Genomic DNA, 17,252 nt, shown 5'->3' on the forward strand with positions numbered 1-17,252 from the left:
AGTGACGTTTACCAAAGTTATCAACAACAAAAGGGGTTTCCTCAGAAAAATCTTAAATGTAAAAGTTACCTCAATTCCTATAAACTGGAAACTTTCTATGAGGGAAATACTCGATTTGCCTCTCTATAACTGAGCTACAGCTTAAAGTCTCAAGCTCATTTTTACTCCAGGCAACAGTGCTAGGGTTCCTACTTTGAGAAAGGATTATTCTAAAACTAAGTTTAATATTGCAACTTTCACCGTAGGGCCTCCATTTAAATTGCATTTCAAGTGGAAGTAAGGGATGTGAGAAAAGAAATCCAATTTTGCTGCAGACCAAAATTATTCTACCAAATGCAGAAATGGTAACAGCTTACCATCAACTCAGCAAGGCTTAGAGCAAGTACCAAGGGGGTGACTTTTACAAATATCCACTTCCGTTAGATGGTCAGACACAGTCTGAAGAGACGGTATCTGGGACAGTAGCCCTTTAGAATGGGTGTTGAAGATATATAAAGAACTTTATGTTAAATCTTTATGTTCTAATCTGATATTTATATAGGATACATTAACGTTTTCCAGGAAATGGTTTCCCAATCCTGAATGTCTTTTTAAGCACATTTTAAAACATTCTCAAAAATTCCCTTCCACATCAACCAGCTTTCCATGAGTTTAAATTCCACTTCTTTTAAGTTTGTCTGGTCAAACCAAAGAAGAATTTCATGGCTGCACTGTTTGCATCCAGACTTAATGTGAAACAAATCATTCTGACAATTTTTAAAATTAACCTCACTATTTTTATTGTTCTGCTTGTACCTTAACTATGGCATAATGGCTTTGCTAATTCGAAAGCTTGTAGAGCCAGTAAACCCAGTGTTATCTGCAGACCATTTGAGGTACTTTTTACACTTGAAAGTATTTTCTTGTATTCTACTGTTTGCTCTGAAAACATGGGCTCTGAATGGCCAAGGAAAACGTGTTGTCTCATCATTCAGGAATACCTCGGGACGTGCGTGCAGCAGTGTAGACAGGATGGAATGCAGGCAAGATGGTTCCAACTCAGGGCCTAGCCCCTCAAGAAAAGCACTGGGTGGTTGATCCTCAGAAATCCCCATTTCTGACTGTTTTTGACGGCACAGTAGTCCTGACTCCCAAGGCTCTCCTTTGTGGCACCATCCTCTGTGGCCATCAGTGGCCCTGGGCCCTCCTCCCAGCCAGTCCCTCACCAGAGCTTCCCCAACACCACAGGACACCCCAGCAAAACACTCTTCTTCTACAGGAGCAAAGAACAGATCCACAGTCTTGCTCTGAGCCGCTGCTGAATTTCTCCTTAATGATTCTTTCAAAGATGGCAGCACTTGGTTGCCATTGTGAAGCAAGAGGTTGAACTCACTCAGATCATTTCTCATTTCCAATGATAACTCCTCATTTTGTGAATTTCCATTTACATCAACTGCAGGCTTAATCAACCAGTAAGGTATGTCTGATGGGCAAGGGCCCTCCTTCTGTGTTCTTTTAAGTCTATGTAATAGTTTGTCCATGTCCTCTCCCTCTCCCGTCACTTTTGCGAGGCAGATGCCGAGAGCCCCTCTTCCATCTCTCATGCTGTGTGTTCTCTGATGTGGTGAGCCTGAAGACACGCCTTTGTCAATCAGCAGAAGCCCTTCAATGGATCTCAATGTGAACCTGAAAAAGATAATCAAATTAAAGTGTTATAATGAAGATACAATCTTAAGAGAGTCTACACACATCAGATATTTTCTAACAACATAAAGATCTCTTTAACAGTCTCTGGTACCAAGGATTCCTACATTTTCATAGAAAACAGGATGACAACCTACCAGTTAGACACCACAACAAAAAGAACAGTACTTTATTAACGCAGTGTTTCCTAAAAATACTTAAAAAAAGTACACTCTTGGGCTTTGTATTTTCACAGCCACATAGTTATTTGTGTAGGTTCAATAAAAATCTGTCCTCCTTTTAATGGGATATAATTGGATGACTCAATTATGCAACCAAGGCCTTATCTGAAGTGTCCTATTTGAGAATGATTCTCAGTGACTCAAGTATGACAAGTCACTTTTAAAGAATCAAGGTCAACTTTACTTATGGATCCAATGTCTACAAAGCCCTCCCAGGAAAACCAGCCTGGAGGGGTCCTGGCAGACAAGATTCCAGCCTTCAGGTGGTAAGGAAGATCACTCGCTGGCAGGTCAGGAACCTCAGCAAATTTTGGAGCCTCGATAAGAGAAGAATTCACTCAAATTTATAGGTTACTGCAAGTGAAAATATGATGGAGAAAGTTTCTTGGAATTAGTTCCCCACTCTCAGACTAGCAAATAATTGAGGGTTTTAACGAGATTCTGCATAAAAACTTCTGGACAGAAGCTGATTAGTGACCTCAGCAGTTGTGCAAGAGCAAACCCAAGGTGGCCCATCTGGTTAGCACTCTTGCTGCACCTGCAAACCTAATGAGACCAGCCTTTTTCTGTGACCAAGAATAATCTTTCTTTGACATTGTTATGTGCCAGATGGGGAAGACGTCAGAAAAACCGTGAAAAGCTTTGAAATGGACAAAAAATGAGATTACTGGGTGTGCTGTCTAGCACATCCTTTGGGTTATCTAATTCTATAGGGCCCTGCGCCTTTGTCTTTGAGCTGCTTTACAACTCTGCGAGTTGCAGAAAACTTAAGAGGAAGGCAAACAATTTCTTGTCCAAAGAAATGAAAATTAATTTTATCCAGAAGAATGCAACTGATTATTGCAAATGTATGGATATTGACTAGATTTACATCTATTTGTAAATTCACTTGAGCATTCCTGATTACATACGTGTGTGTGTTGTCTCAATTCTCCTTTAAACTGATTATAAGATTTTACTAGTTCTCTCATTAACTGTGAGTTAAAGTCTCTGACACATGTTCCTTTAAAAAACAGCCATACCCCCAGAACATTAATAGATGGAAAATAAATACATAAATCATATTCAGTAATCTTCCGAAGAAGCTAGCCTAAGGAGGCACAGCAGTCTAAAATGCAGTAACTCTATTGGGAAGAAGGAGGGATGGAAATGTGGGTACGTGAGGCAGAAGCTGGACAGGAGGCAGCTGACACCTCACCTCCACAGTGAGAGAAAGACAAAGCCTACAAGTGAAAGTCAAGCAGCAAGAGCACAAGCATGAATTTAGACAGAGAAGTCAACGCCAAGAGAACCAGCCACAGCTGAAAGCAGTTGGCTATGGCGATGGAGAAATGGGAGGCAGGAAACTGCTGTTTCTCTTAAGGAATCTTGTGGAACTAGGAGACTCTGTAAGCTATATGACCCTAAAAGTGTGTTAAATTTTTTAAAAATTTAAGGAGAGTACACTGGGAAGAAAATACAGCAAATAAGTATTATTGGACGCTGAAGTAGAAGGCAAAGAGGGCTAAGGAATGGGCTGTGGAGCCAATCAGGGGCTGATAAAGAGGCAAGGCCACAGTTACAAGGAGCCTGGACTTCATTCAGCAGGTGATGAAGAGCTAATGAGGAATTTTCAGCCAGGAAATGCTGGCTAGATTTGCAGTTTAGATTAATTACTCTGGCTGCAGAGTGGTGGCTAGACTGGAAAGGAATCACATTAGACAGACCAATTAGGAAGCTATTCCAATAGTGCAGGGAAAAGAAGTAAGGCTGTGAGAGTAGAGAGAGAAATTGAAGTATCTTTTTAAAGTTAGTGACTGACTAGATGTCGAAGAAGGTGAGGTTTCTTCCCACTTTCAATTCTGGGTAATGAAAGTGTCATTAACTGGAAATGGGGAGGAGGAGCAAGTCTAGGGGAAGTTGAGGAGTGCAGGTTGGACATATGGAGTTTGACTGTGGGACTCCGGCAAACAGTCGGATTAATAAAGTCTTTAGCTCAAGAGAGGTGTCAGAGCTGGGGACCTAGAGTCAGAAGTCACTAGCTTTGGGGAAGTAGATAAATGATGGCTCTGGTGTAAGACATCAAGAGAGAAGACAGAAAGATGGTAAGGTACAGAGGGCCAGAATCTCCAAGACCTAAAGACCAGACAGGCGAGGGGCCACCAGAGCCACCAAGCAAGGCTCAAAGCACCTCGGGAAAACACTGTCATAGACGCCAACTGCATTGAGTGCTCCAAAAAGAGGGCGGTTAGCACAACAGCTTCTTGCACAGCTAAGTTAGCTACAGGTAAAACCTTTCACACAATCTTCTAGTCCAGCAGTCGATAAAACGGGGTGACTCTACCTCAAGGAGCATGGGAGAAAATATCAGAACATCTTTGCCTACTTCATTTTTATCTCATCCCCCTTTTAACTTTTTCTATGTTTTATAATATATACCATATTTTGGTAGAGCAAAATATATAGTTTATAAATAAGGACAGATATAGACATAGATATAATCTATGGGGCATGCAGAAAACTTTTTATGGATAGAAGTGTGACCATTACTTTACATAACAACTGATAAAAACAGAACAGTACAAAGCAATAAACAAATGTAAGGTGCAATTCTTTTTTTTTAAATTGAGATATAACTGACAACATTAGTTTCAGGTATACAACATGATTCGATATTTCTATATATTGCAAAATGATCACCACAATAAGTCAACATCCATCACTACACATAGTTACAATTTCTTTTTTCTTGTGTTGAGAACTTTTGAGAGGTGCAATTCTTATAAGTGTTGATTCCAGCTACAACTCAAAACAAATACTTTCTAGGTTCACCAAGTCAAATCTAATTAACTTCTCTTGACAGTTCTCTCAAATTAACTTTCCAAACCAAATTATTCCAAATCTTACATTTTATTGATTTGAATGAAAGGTACTAAGAATGAACATTTTCCTGAAATGGAAGCATTCCTAAATATATTTTTAACCCATATTAAAATAGGTTTTTAAAAAAATTCTTAAGAAAAACAGGTCATTTAATATGAGCCAACTCTCAGAAAAATTAGTTTCTAACCACTTTTACTATGTCCTTGTACAAGGACTTAGTACTGTTCAGAAAAATGAATTATTTCTAGAATTGCATTAAAATATTTTAAATAAGGTACCATTAATGTAATCGTGTATTTAATAATGATAAACTGTTTACTAAAGATCTTCTAGTTCTTTAGTAAATTTGGTAATAAACTATGTATTTTATTCTCTTAACAAAAATACTTCAGGAGGTCAGTGAAACATTCTGGCTCTGAACCCTCAGCTAGCCACCTCTTCTGGTGCTAGACTGTTACCCACATTACTTACATTTTGAGAGCCAGAAATAACTTTCAAATAATTTCTGAACAGGTAGTCATTTGTGAAATATTTTTTGTAGTTTATTCTCACTATACTACATATATAGGTACACTATATTGTACCAAATAAAATATGCATAATTATACAATTAACTGTCCTTGGCCCTAGCTATCTCATCATCTCCCACCCCCGTGTTAAGTCTACAAAATAATAAGCAGCATAAATTATGGCAAACACATTTATCCACCAAAACTGAGACCACCAGAATGAGGGAAAGAGTCTATTTTGATGTTCAAGACAGTATGATTTAGGAAAAATAAAGTGCAGTACTGGGAGTAAATTCCTGAACTTACTCCCTCACCCGCCCCTCCTCCCCCCTCCCCCCCCCCGAAAGATGACAAAGATTGAAAATGGAACCACAGAGGCAGAGGGGGTGATGTGCACGGGGTGAGGAGACTGTCTGGGTCTGTCCATGATCCTCAGTGCAGATGAGGGAAATCATCTTGCACAAAAGCCCTGCCTGCTGGAGGCAGCCGTCCTGCTGCATGACAATAAGCCTGACCCAGTTAGGCAGCTGCTGCCCTCTTGGACTGCTGTCACCTTACCTTCCCCAGCCTGAGCTATTAATGGCCTCAGGAACCTGCCAGTCTGGATACCACTGCTCTGTAAACTAAAAATATCCTGGCCTCTATGCTTCTGAAAGCCAGCTGGCAAGGCTATTCCCAAAGGCGGCCAGGGGAAGACACAGCTAAATGAGCAGCGGCTGCTTGGCCAGGTCAGGACGACAGTGGGCTTGGAGCAGGGTCCTGCCTTATGACGGTTCACAAACGCGATCCCAGACCATCCCGGCTTCACTGGGCTTTTAGATGTGAACATTAACATACCTTAACATCGCTGTGCTCACGACTAAAATGATCAGACTGAGAAGATGGCTGAAACAAACTCCTCAAATTGCTACACAGCTTAGAGGATGAGAAACAGGAACGACTCAGTCATCTCTACATTAGGCTGAATCATAACCACAGGAAACACACTAACAGTACTGAGTTCCTGTCACTAATCAGTCGACACGTCCAAATCACACTTGCCCTTAAAAAGCCGGGTGTGCGGCTCTCGCTAGCCACCACCCTGTTTCCTCCTTCTGCCACCTGGACGCCAAAGGGGCGTTCCCACGTCCCAGGGCCAGGCTATGACCCAGCTCAGGGGCCTTGGCAATCTTCTTTTCTCAGGATGTTGTGAGGACTCAATGTGTGACAGCACCTAGCACCTTCTTCCAGCATCTCATGGGCATCCAATAAACAGCAGCTATAATCATCATTATCACCATCAAGAGTGTTTTAGGGAACAAATGACAAAATGCTGCTGAGAGGTTCTGTAAAGCAGAGGACAGAGAAGTGACTGCTGGATGGCAACATGGAAGTGGCCTAAACATGGACCCGCACGTTTCAGTGGAGGGGCAGAGGCCGAGGCCAAGGCTGCAAGGCTAAAGAGTGAATGGGGAGCACCCAGAGGCACCCCCGGCATTGCTGAGGAAGCATACAGTGCAACAACTCAGTGGAGGGCAAGTTGGCAATAACTTCAAAAACCATTTACAAATGTATAACCTTTCATTCGGGATTCTACTCCTACGATTTTTGCTACAGATTCAATCAGTGGGCATTCACTAAGCCCCTACCCTAAGCCAGGTGCTAGTATCAGGACGGTATGCCAAGCAGACAAACAGGGCTCTGTCTTCTTGAAGCTTACTTACTCTCTAGTGTACACACAGACAAGGACAAAAATGTCCCATGCACAAGGTTGTTCACCACAGTACTGTTTGGAGAAAGGTTGGTTTGGATCCATATCACACACCATGTCAGGATAACCTCCAAACGCATCATATTTAAAAGTAAAAAATGAGGGCCCTGTGGCTTAGCGGTTAAGCGCGCGTGCTCCACTACTGGTGGCCTGGGTTCAGATCCTGGGCGAGCACCGACGCACCGCTTATCCAGCCATGCTGAGGCCGCGTCCCACATACAGCAACTAGAAGGATGTGCAACTATGACGTACAACTATCTACTGGGGCCTTGGGGAGAAAGAGGGAAAAAAAGGAGGAGGACCAGCAATAGATGTTAGCTCAGGGCCGGTCTTCCTCAGCAAAAAGAGGAGGATTAGCATGGATGTTAGCTCAGGGCTGATCTTCCTCACAAAAAAAAATAAAATAAAATAAAATGGTTCAACACAGAGTTACCATATGACCCAGCAATTCCACTCCTAGGTATATATCCAAGAGAAATGAAAACATGTCCACACAAAACCTCTACAAAAATGTTCATAGCAGCATTATTCATAATAGCCGAAGAGTGAAAACAGCCCAAATGTCCAACTGATGGACACAAAAGACAAGAAGAGACCAAAGAAATGTCACAGACTGGAGGGAGCTGAGGAGACATGGCAACGCAATGCAATGTGGGGTCCCAGAAGTGAGAAAGAACATTAGCGGGAAAAACTGGTGAACTCCAAATAGCATTGTACTGATGTTAATTCCTCAGCTTTGATAACCGGACTATAGTCATGTAAGACGTTAACATTAGATGGAGCTGGGCGAAGGGTCTATGGGAGCTTTCTGCACTATTTTTCAACTTTTCTCTAAGTCAAATTATTTCAAAGGAAAAAGCAAAAAAAAAAAAAACCAAAAAGGTGATCCATTCTGGCTAGGATTTATTTAAAATACTCCAGTGTGGGGGCCGGCCCCGTGACTTAGCGGTTAAGTGCGCGCGCTCCGCTGCTGGTGGCCCGAGTTCGGATCCCAGGCGCGCACCATCGCACTGCTTCTCCGGCCATGCTGAGGCCACGTCCCACATACAGCAACTAGAAGGATGTGCAACTATGACATACAACTGTCTACTGGGGCTTTGGGGGAAAAAAATAAATAAATAAAAAACTGTTTAAAAAATAAATAAATAAAATAAAATAAAATAAAATACTCCAGTGTGGGGTGGGGAGATGGAGACAGTGCAGGGTTGGGGGGAAATAGATAAAACAAGATTAGCAAAGAGTTGATCCTTATTGAAAATGGGTGACGGATACATGGGGTTCATTATACTATTCTATTTTTGTGTATATTTGAATATTCCCAAAATAAAGCTTTTTAAAAAATGAACCTTTCAAAAAGTAAACCAGATTAGGTCACATCTCCGTGAAATATTTCCCATCTCACTCAGAGTACAAGCCAAAGTCCTTACAAAGGTGCGAGCCACTGTCCTGCATGCCCTCCCCTCTCCAGGAAATTTGTTCCTAGGATCATATGAGAGAAGAATAGGCACTTAGAAACTTTCACGGCAACTTAACATTGCCACAACATCCAGGAGCATAATCTCTTTTCTAGTAATTTGGTTTTCTTTAAATTGTAGTAAAATATACATAACAAAATTTACCATTTTAATCATTTTTTAAGTGTACAGTTCACTGGCATTAAGTACATTCCCAATGCTATGCAACCATCACCACCATCCATCTCCACAACTTTTTCATCTTCCTAAACTGAAACCCTGTCCCCATTAAACGCTAACTCTATTCCTCCTTCTCCACAACCCCTGGCACCCACCACCCCACTTTCCATCTCTATGAATTTGACTACTCTAGGGACCTCTTATAAGTACCCTTTTGTGTCTGACATTTCACTTAGCATAATGTCCTCAAGGTTTATTCAACTTATAGCTGGTATCAGAACTTTATTCCTATTTTTGTGTGTGTGTGTGTGTGTGTGTGAGGAAGACCAGCCCTGAGCTAACATCCATGCTAATCCTCTTTCTGCTGAGGAAGACCGGCTCTGAGCTAACATCTGTTGCCAATCCTCCTCCTTTTTTTCCCCAAAGCCCCAGTAGATAGTTGTATGTCATAGTTGCACATCCTTCTAGCTGCTGTATGTGGGACACGGCCTCAGCATGGCTGGAGAAGCGGTGCGTCGGTGCGTGCCCGGGATCCGAACCTGGGCTGCCAGTAGCGGAGCACATGCACTTAACCGCTAAGCCACGGAACAGGCCCCAAGTTTTTTAATTTTAAATAAACTTTCTCCTTATCAACTACCCCTCCTCAAAATTTTTAAAAATTAATATCTAATGTCTTTAAGTGAAGAGTAAAACTGGTTTGCAGATTTGCTTGAAAAGAATTAAGGGTAATTTTTCCTCAAAATCTGCACGATTTGGTTTTTAAGCCACGGGCCGCCCGTTCTTTTTAAAGCTGAATAACATTCCATTGTATGTATATAGCACATTCTGTTTACGCACTCGTCTGTTGATGGACACTTGGGTTGCGTCTACCTTTCGGCTATTGTGAATAGCACTGCTATGAACATTGGAGTACAAGTGTCTGAGTCCCTGCTTTCAAATCTTGTGAGTATGCACCTAGAAGTGGAATTGCTGAATCAAATGGTAACTCTGTGTTTAACTTTTTGAGGACTCACCAAACGTTTTCCACAGCAAATGCACCATTTTACATTCCCACCAACAGTGCACAAGGGTCCTTATTACTCCACGTCCTCACCAACATGTTTTTTTCCTTCTTTTCTATAGTAGCCATCTTAATGGGTGTGAGGTGGTATTTCATTGTAGTTTTGATTTGCATTTCCCTAATGACTTTTTTTTTCTTTGCCCCAGCACGGGATTTTATTGCCTTTCTGGCAGAGAGGAGGGGTCCTGGGGGCAGTGCCACTCCCAGTTTGGGCAGGGAGAGTGTTTCTCAGTCTGTGTGGATCGAGGCTCCGACTTGGAACTGGGGCGGTTGGTGGAGACTCTTAGAGGCTAAGCTTGGCATGGGGATCCCTGGGTCTGGGCTGGGAGATCCTGCCAGTGAGAAATGGGTGGTCACACACCCTGTGAGAGCCCCTGGGGCGGGGTGGGGAAGGCTTCGAGTCTCACAGAGAAAAGCTGACTCCGATGGGTCCGTGAGAGCCCAGGGGCAGGGGGACAGTGGGGGCTGTGTCCACATCTGGCAGAGCCAGGAGAGGGGGTCCTAGACACCGGAGCCCCTCCTTGGGTCATCCCACAGGGCCACAAGGCTGTAGTGGCCGAGCTGGGGCTCAGAGCTCATCATGGTGACATGTCAGGTCCTCACTGAAGTAAGTGGCCTGGCTGCCCACAAACATGTTCCACTCAGTTGCCCATCTTTTCATGGGTTTACTGGCCATTTGTATATCTTCTTTGGAGAAATGTCTATTCAAGTCCTTTGCCAATTTTTGGATTAGTTTTTTTGTGGTTGAGTTGTAAGAGTTTAGATATTAATCCTTATCAGATATATGATTTGCAAATACTTTCTCCCATTCTGTAAGTTGTCTTTTTCAGTCTCTTGATAGTGTCCTTTGATGCAAAAGAATTTTCATGTTTGTAATGGTGATGAAGTCCAATTCATCTACCTCTTCTTTTGTTGCCTGTGTTTTAGCAAGAAATCATTGCCAAATTAAGATTTTCCCTTATGTCTTCTTCTAAGAGCTTCATAGTTTTAGCCCTTACGGTTAGGTCTTTGATCCATTTTGAGTTAATTTTTATACATGGTGTAATGGTCCAGCTTCATCCTTTTGCATGTGAAATCAATTCATTTTTATTGGATCTTACAAAGCTATCAGGAAGTGCTACAGTCTGAATGTTTGTGTCCCCCTAAAATTCATATGCTGAAACCCTAACCCCCACAGATGATGGTATTAGGAGGTGAGGCCTTTGGGAAGTGTTTATGTCATGAGGGTGGAGCCTTCATGAATGAGATTAGTGCTCTTATAAAAGAGACCCCACAGAGATGCCTAGCCCCTTCCACCATGGGAGGACACAGAGAGAAGCCACCGGCTATGAACCAGGAGGGCCCTCATAGGAGTCTGACCACGCTGGCACCTTGATCTTGGACTTCTCAACCTCCAGAACTGTAACAAACAAATGTTTGTTGTTTATAAGCAACCCCGTCTGTGGAGGTGAAGAAACGTTGTTCCTTTTCCACAGATCATCCAAGAAGCAATGCCTAGGCTCTCTCCTGAGTTAGGGCTACTCCCTGGTCCTGGAATGCTCCCCCAGGTATTGACAAGCATATTTATGAAAAACCTTCTAAATGTGATAATAGTACATAGATGATTTTTAAACTTGCTTTTCTTCTCTTTATATACGGTGAATATCTTTAACATTAGCACATACAGATCTAACTCATACTCTTTAATATGTGCTTGAATCGTTATATGATTGTTTGTAAGACTTTTAAAAAACTTGAGTCCAGGATATAGATATTCACAGTACTATTCTTTCAAATTTTATATAGGTTTAAAATTTTTCAAAAGTATATGAAAAACCACGATTAAAGCATTCACTCGAGAGACAGCAAAGATGCTGGAGTATTTTCGTGTTCCTATGTTTGGTATTCATCTCAAAGTATACTCTTGTTCATTATCTCAGAAGCCAGAACAAACCCCTAAGTTTAACTGAGCGCACGCTTTTTACTTAGCCCATTAAGCTTTTACAAAGTTTATAAGCTTTTATAACGTTTTCTTAATAGTCTATAATTTCCTCTAATTTTCTTCTAGGAGGTTGATGTAAATCAAGCAACAGAATAAAACTCATTTCAAGCTGGAACTGACCCTGGGTCCAGGGTCTTGGAATCATTACTACTTCTGAAATTGTTCAGACATAAGAAAGATCATTTAATCGATTAGAGTCAAAGCCAAAGTCCTTTCAACGTCTACAAGACACCACATGAGCTGCCCCTAAACCTCTCGGTCTGAATCTCCTGCCTCCATCCTCACCAACCAGCCTCCTGCTGTTCTAAACACATTAGCCTTGCACCAGCTGTAGGTCCTTCCCTGCACAAAACGAAATACTCTTCTAGCTCAGACATCTCCAAGGCTACAGCCCTCACCTCCTTCGAGGTTTTGCTCAAATGGCACCTAATCAATGAGGTGCACTCTGACTGCTCTATTGAGAACGGCAACCAGCTTCCCCATCCCTCCCTGCATTCCCGACCTCTTTCTACCTGATTGGAATGAATGAATGTAGATTGTCAAGTGATAGGTAAACATAGAAACATACGGAGCTGTGGATTTAGAAAGCCATTCAGAAAGAGGAGACTACAAAACAGCAGTTAGAAACAGAACGAACAGGGCCGGCCCCTGGCTTAGCAGTTAAGTGCGCGCACTCCGCTGCTGGCGGCCCGGGTTCGGATCCCGGGCGTGCACTGACGCACCACTTCTCCGGCCATGCTGGGGCCACGTCCCACATACAGCAACTGGAAGGATGTGCAACTGTGACATACAACTATCTACTGGGGCTTTGGGGGAAAAATAAATAAATAAAATTATTAAAAAAAAAAAAAAAAGAGGAGGGGGCCTCACAGAGGGAGGAGCCAAAGGAAGGTTTTCAGGCCTGGTCAGCACAGGGTGGTGTGGCCAATAGCGCAGGAGGACAAGGCGTCTTCTTTTCTCTGACTGTTCTTTTTTAGGGCTTCTCTTTGAATAGTTATAAGAATCTAGGTGACCTGGGGCTAAGATACTCGATTCTTCCCACAGGCCACATAACTGAAAAGTTGCAGGCATTACTAGTTAAATTATAGCAGGTTGTCAGTACAATTTTTTATCCTGCTTTTACATTTGGTATTTGGTATGGATTCTCATTTTTCTTACTGCCTTATATTTCAGATTCTGTATAAGTAAGTAGGATGTTAACGACTCAAGATTAAGGCTTGCTTGCAAACAGTATGCTTAAATCACAACCCTTCTGAGTTTACAAAGTGCTTTTGCACCTATTTTCTCAATCATCTTTCATATTAAAGAGGTATCAACCTCCTTAAAATGTCTCCCTGTCCTACAAACAAATGACTTGGAGGTTTTAAGTAAACTTGAGAAATGGAGTCCTTTATTCCTTATTACTCTCGAAACAGACGGAGAGGATGTGTACAGAGTGTTCTGAATAAAAAGAAGGCAGTGAGCTGGGCTGTCCCCCTTTACTCAGATTCTATTTCCTGTTGCACTTCCCTTTACCAGAGGCCCGAATAATTAAACGCTCAAATCAGGTAAGTTGGTGATTTTTCACAAATGAACAGAAACTCTAAACCTGCAGGGGAGTTTAAAGTAGCAGATGTAATTATTACAGTAAAGAAGAGAGACACCCCCACTCCCCCCCCTCCCCGGTGCCCCTCAGCATGTGAAATGGCTACTGTTGCACTTAATCAAGCTCAAGATCAAACCCAAAATCTTCATCTGGTTCTTAGAAAGCTCTCCCCTATAGCAGCCGGTGACCACCTTGTCTGCGCTTCCCCCCACCCCGCTCACCCCTGAACTAAAAAAGCTTACACTCTACGCCCGAAGCATTCAGCTCCCGCAATCTCTAAAGCCCTGCTGAGCTGGACAATTACTTGACATCAAGTCCACCAAGTCACCCATTATGGGCGTCTGGGATTGGTGCGTCTAGGCTCTCCTGACTGCCCATACCACTTTTATCATAGAGCCAATTTCCCTCCTCCAAAATGCACTTACCCTCCATCATTACAAAACAGATTCCTTGACATAAAATTTGTACTTGAATAACCTTTCCAGAGATTATCTCACAGCCCTAGAAACAACTGAGAGATTTGGAAACTCTAAGCATCATATTAGAAATGGAGTCCTTTATTCCTTATTGCTTATGAAACAAACAAGCATCCGGCACTCTTGCAATGAAGAGAGCAGGCACAAGATCATATCAATATGCTGATCACAAGTCCTCTCTGAAATGAGAACAGAAGTGTAAGAATGTACCAGCATTCAAAGACCCAAAGAAGAACATTCAAGGTGGCAAGAATAGCACGTGCAAATACCCAGGGGCAGGAAGGGGCTTGGTGCATACAAAGAGTAGAAAGGAAACCGAGAGAAATGGTAAGCAAGGAGCAAGTCAGGTGAGAGGTTAGGTGAGCAGAACTCAGCTCTGCAGGGTAAAAACACATGAACTGCATTCTGTGGGCTATGGGAAGGAGTTTTGTTTTTCTTTTTTTTTTGTGAGGAATGACATGATCTATGTTTTTAAAAGACTTCTCTAACTACCCCGGGGAAAATAGATGGAGGCTACTGCAATAGTCCAGGCGAGTGATTATGGTAGCTTAGACTACAGTAAGTAGACATATGAGAAAGGCAATTTTTCTAATGGTACAAAACAGGGTAATTTTCAACATTATGTACTAGGTTTTCTCTTACAGTCACCCTTGTGATTTTATAAATGACTGCAAAGTATTAATAAAACTATAGATAAGAGGTCTCAAAGTAGGAGCTTGGGGTCAAATATAGCCTGTAGATACGTTTTGTTTTGGCCACAAAATTTTTTTTTTAATTTGAGTTGATATCTAAAAAATCAGGATTTCCAATTTCTCTTGGAACTCACCGGATCTCGCAAACAAGAGCTGGCTAGTGGCAACAGGCTTTCTGGTTTACCCTGCCCCCACACCCAGCACCCTTTACTCACTTATACCACCTGCTGGAAAGACAGCTGCGCTTTCTACTCTTTCAGTCAGATACCACTTAAGCATGCCACAAGCCCTTGCTCACATACAAGTATCTCAATTTGGACCTTGAAATAGAGAGGCAGGTTCATCTCAACTCACCTTAACACAATTTTGATCAACAGTTGGTTTTAAGCCTTATGTGGCCTGCCAAGACCAGGGAGGGGCACCAAAAACCTGAAGGTCCAAGCATAGGGACAATTCCAATCTGATATAACAAACCAGAGGAGGAAAAAAAAAGGACAACATCTACATGGTCTCAACACTGCCTAGTCCTACAGCTCAGGCTTCCTCATTTTGCACACCAGGGAGCAACACAAGTACTGTAAGCCACCCAAGGGCAGGGACTCGTCCCTCCTCCATCGCAGAGCCTGTGCCCAGCACACAGTAGGCACTCCAAGATGTGTAAACAGAATCCAAGAGAAGCTCGGCACCTGGCCATCTATGACACACTTGGAAAGGAATAATTCTCAATCTGATGACTTTCCATTCTACTAAAAAAAGACAGCTGTAATTCAAGGGATGTAGAAATGTCAATCATTTATAGCAAAGGTGATCACCAGCAAAGGTACTGGGCGTGTGCGAATGCGTATGTGTATTATTTCAAATCTGAATTGTTTCGGGCCTCTGAACCTTTTGCACCTCTCCCTCTTCCACCTCATTTTCCCACTTCCACCCCTGGCCAGGATAAATAGGATACATCTATCAGAACATTAGCTAAGATCAATTAATCCACTTTAAGTATCAAGGATATTTTTTTAAGCTTCGTAAAGTTTGGGAACTAATAAAGCCAATCACAAACCCACCCTGCAAACCCAACAATTTGTAATTTTCTGCTCAAAATTTCCTCTTCATGGCCTGTCCAGCCCGTACCAGCATTCACTCGCCTATCTGCGGACCACACACCCGAGCTATCGGCCCTTACCCCAGGCAAGCCGCTCCACCCCGCCCTCCTCCCACCAGCATCCTTTGCAGAACGGGGATAACGATAACCTCAGCGGGGTTTTCTCCCGTGGGGTTGCAGGAGAAATGCACGGTGCTTGGTATACACTCAGCATCCAGCCTGGCAGCATCTTCATCGTCCTCGGCGAGGTGCGCCGGGCCGCGCTGGGCAGACCGGCGCGCGGGGAGGGTCAGGGGAGACGGGCCAGGCGGGCGCGGCTCACCCACCTGCAAGCGGACGTTGAGCATCATGGAAGCCACGATGTAGAGGTAGGGGAAGTTGATGCGGAGCCGCCAGGCAAGGTCGAAGAAGATGAGCAGCGTGCGGGTCAGCCCCTTGCAGAACACCCCATAGGAGCGGGCGGCGGCCGAGCGCGAGAGCCGGACAGCCAGGCCCGACAGAGCCGCCGCCATATAGACCGGCGCCCGCCGCCCGCCCGCCCGCCGCGCACCGACCGCCCGCGGACCCGGGCCGCCCGGCGCTCCGAAGCCCGCCCGCCCTCTCGGCGCCGCGTCCCCCCGGGCCTCCGCCCCGGCCGCCGGCCAGCGCTTGGCGCGCTAAGGGAGCGAGTGAGGCGGTGGCAAGGCCGGTGGGTGAGCGGGCGGGCCCCAGGGAGGAGAATCCGCACGTCACGCTCGGGGAAGCGCCTCCCCGAGCCACTGCCTTCTCCCAGCCTGGCCGCGCGGCCTGACGTCACAATGCCCGCGCCGCGCCTGCGCGCCCTGGCCGCACCCCCTTAGCCCCCGCCCTCTGTCTCCTTCCCCAGGTGAGACGCGCATGCGTGGACGAGGTGGCGCGCGGAGGGCGGCTGATGCGCTGTCCCCGTCTGCCCCCTAATGGTAAGAGAATGAAAACAAAAGGAAAAGATGAAGGGTGAATTTGAATTGGAGGGTCGCATAACAATGTGAATGTACTTAATGCCGCTGAACTGTACACTTAAAAATTATTAGAATAGGGGTTCGCTGGGTGGCCTAGCAGTTCAGTTGCCGCATTCTGCTTCAGGAGCCCGGCTTCACCGGTTTGGATCCTGGGCGAGGACATACCGCTTATCAGGTGTCGGGGGAAGAAGGAGAATCTCCCTCTGCCCTTTCCCTTAAGGTTCTTCTGGCTGGCCAAATAATCAACAAGACAGGTTAGCAGGAGAAAATAATACCAAGTTTAATAACATGTATACATGGGAGAAGCTCAGAAATGAGCAACTCGTCCTTCTGTCTAAGCTGCTTGCTTAAGTATTGCAGCTAAAGGCGAGGAGCGTGTTGGGGGTGGGTAGTGGCCTGGGACTTCAGAGGGCAGGAGGACAGTTCTTTTCAGGGTCATCTATAGATAATGTGGTCAGGGAGAGATAGAGTTTTTTGATAAAAGGGGCTTGGTGCCCCTCCCATTGTAACATCTATTTTACATTATCCTTACAGCCATCATGATAGAAGATCTGTTCTAGGAAGGAGCCACCATGTCACATTCTTTAGGCAGTTAGTGGGGGAGGTGAAATGTCCTTCAGAGAAAACAATCAAGGTAAAGAGATATATTTCAGGGTGGCCAAATTTTGATCTCCCACACAGGCCATGCTGAGGCGGCATCCCACATGGACGAGCTACAACTCTACA

General features: G+C 44.0%; 1 protein-coding gene across 1 annotated transcript; it reads right to left on the reverse strand.

Moving 5' to 3' along the window:
* Nucleotides 1–1,560: 1,560 nt before the first annotated feature.
* LOC131422259 (small integral membrane protein 10-like protein 2A) lies at nucleotides 1,561–16,185 on the reverse strand. The gene is made up of 2 exons (XM_058569330.1): nucleotides 15,876–16,185; nucleotides 1,561–1,665 (listed from the first exon to the last, which is right to left on the reverse strand). Exons 1-2 carry the CDS (start codon nucleotides 16,059–16,061, stop codon nucleotides 1,645–1,647), a joined length of 207 nt encoding a protein of 68 aa, XP_058425313.1. The 5' UTR covers nucleotides 16,062–16,185; the 3' UTR covers nucleotides 1,561–1,644.
* Nucleotides 16,186–17,252: the final 1,067 nt, after the last annotated feature.

The sequence above is a fragment of the Diceros bicornis genome, chromosome 26 (genome assembly GCF_020826845.1).
Source record: "Diceros bicornis minor isolate mBicDic1 chromosome 26, mDicBic1.mat.cur, whole genome shotgun sequence".
Lineage (NCBI taxonomy): Eukaryota > Metazoa > Chordata > Mammalia > Perissodactyla > Rhinocerotidae > Diceros > Diceros bicornis.

What these genes read in the sequence shown, in the direction of transcription:
- LOC131422259 (XM_058569330.1), bottom strand. Translation starts at nt 16,061, where the DNA reads ATGGCGGCGGCTCTGTCGGGCCTGGCTGTCCGGCTCTCGCGCTCGGCC. An exon ending in TGCTCAACGTCCGCTTGCAG is followed by an intron (nt 1,666 to 15,875) that starts GTGGGTGAGCCG and finishes TATCTTTTTCAG; the next exon opens with GTTCACATTGAGATCCATTG.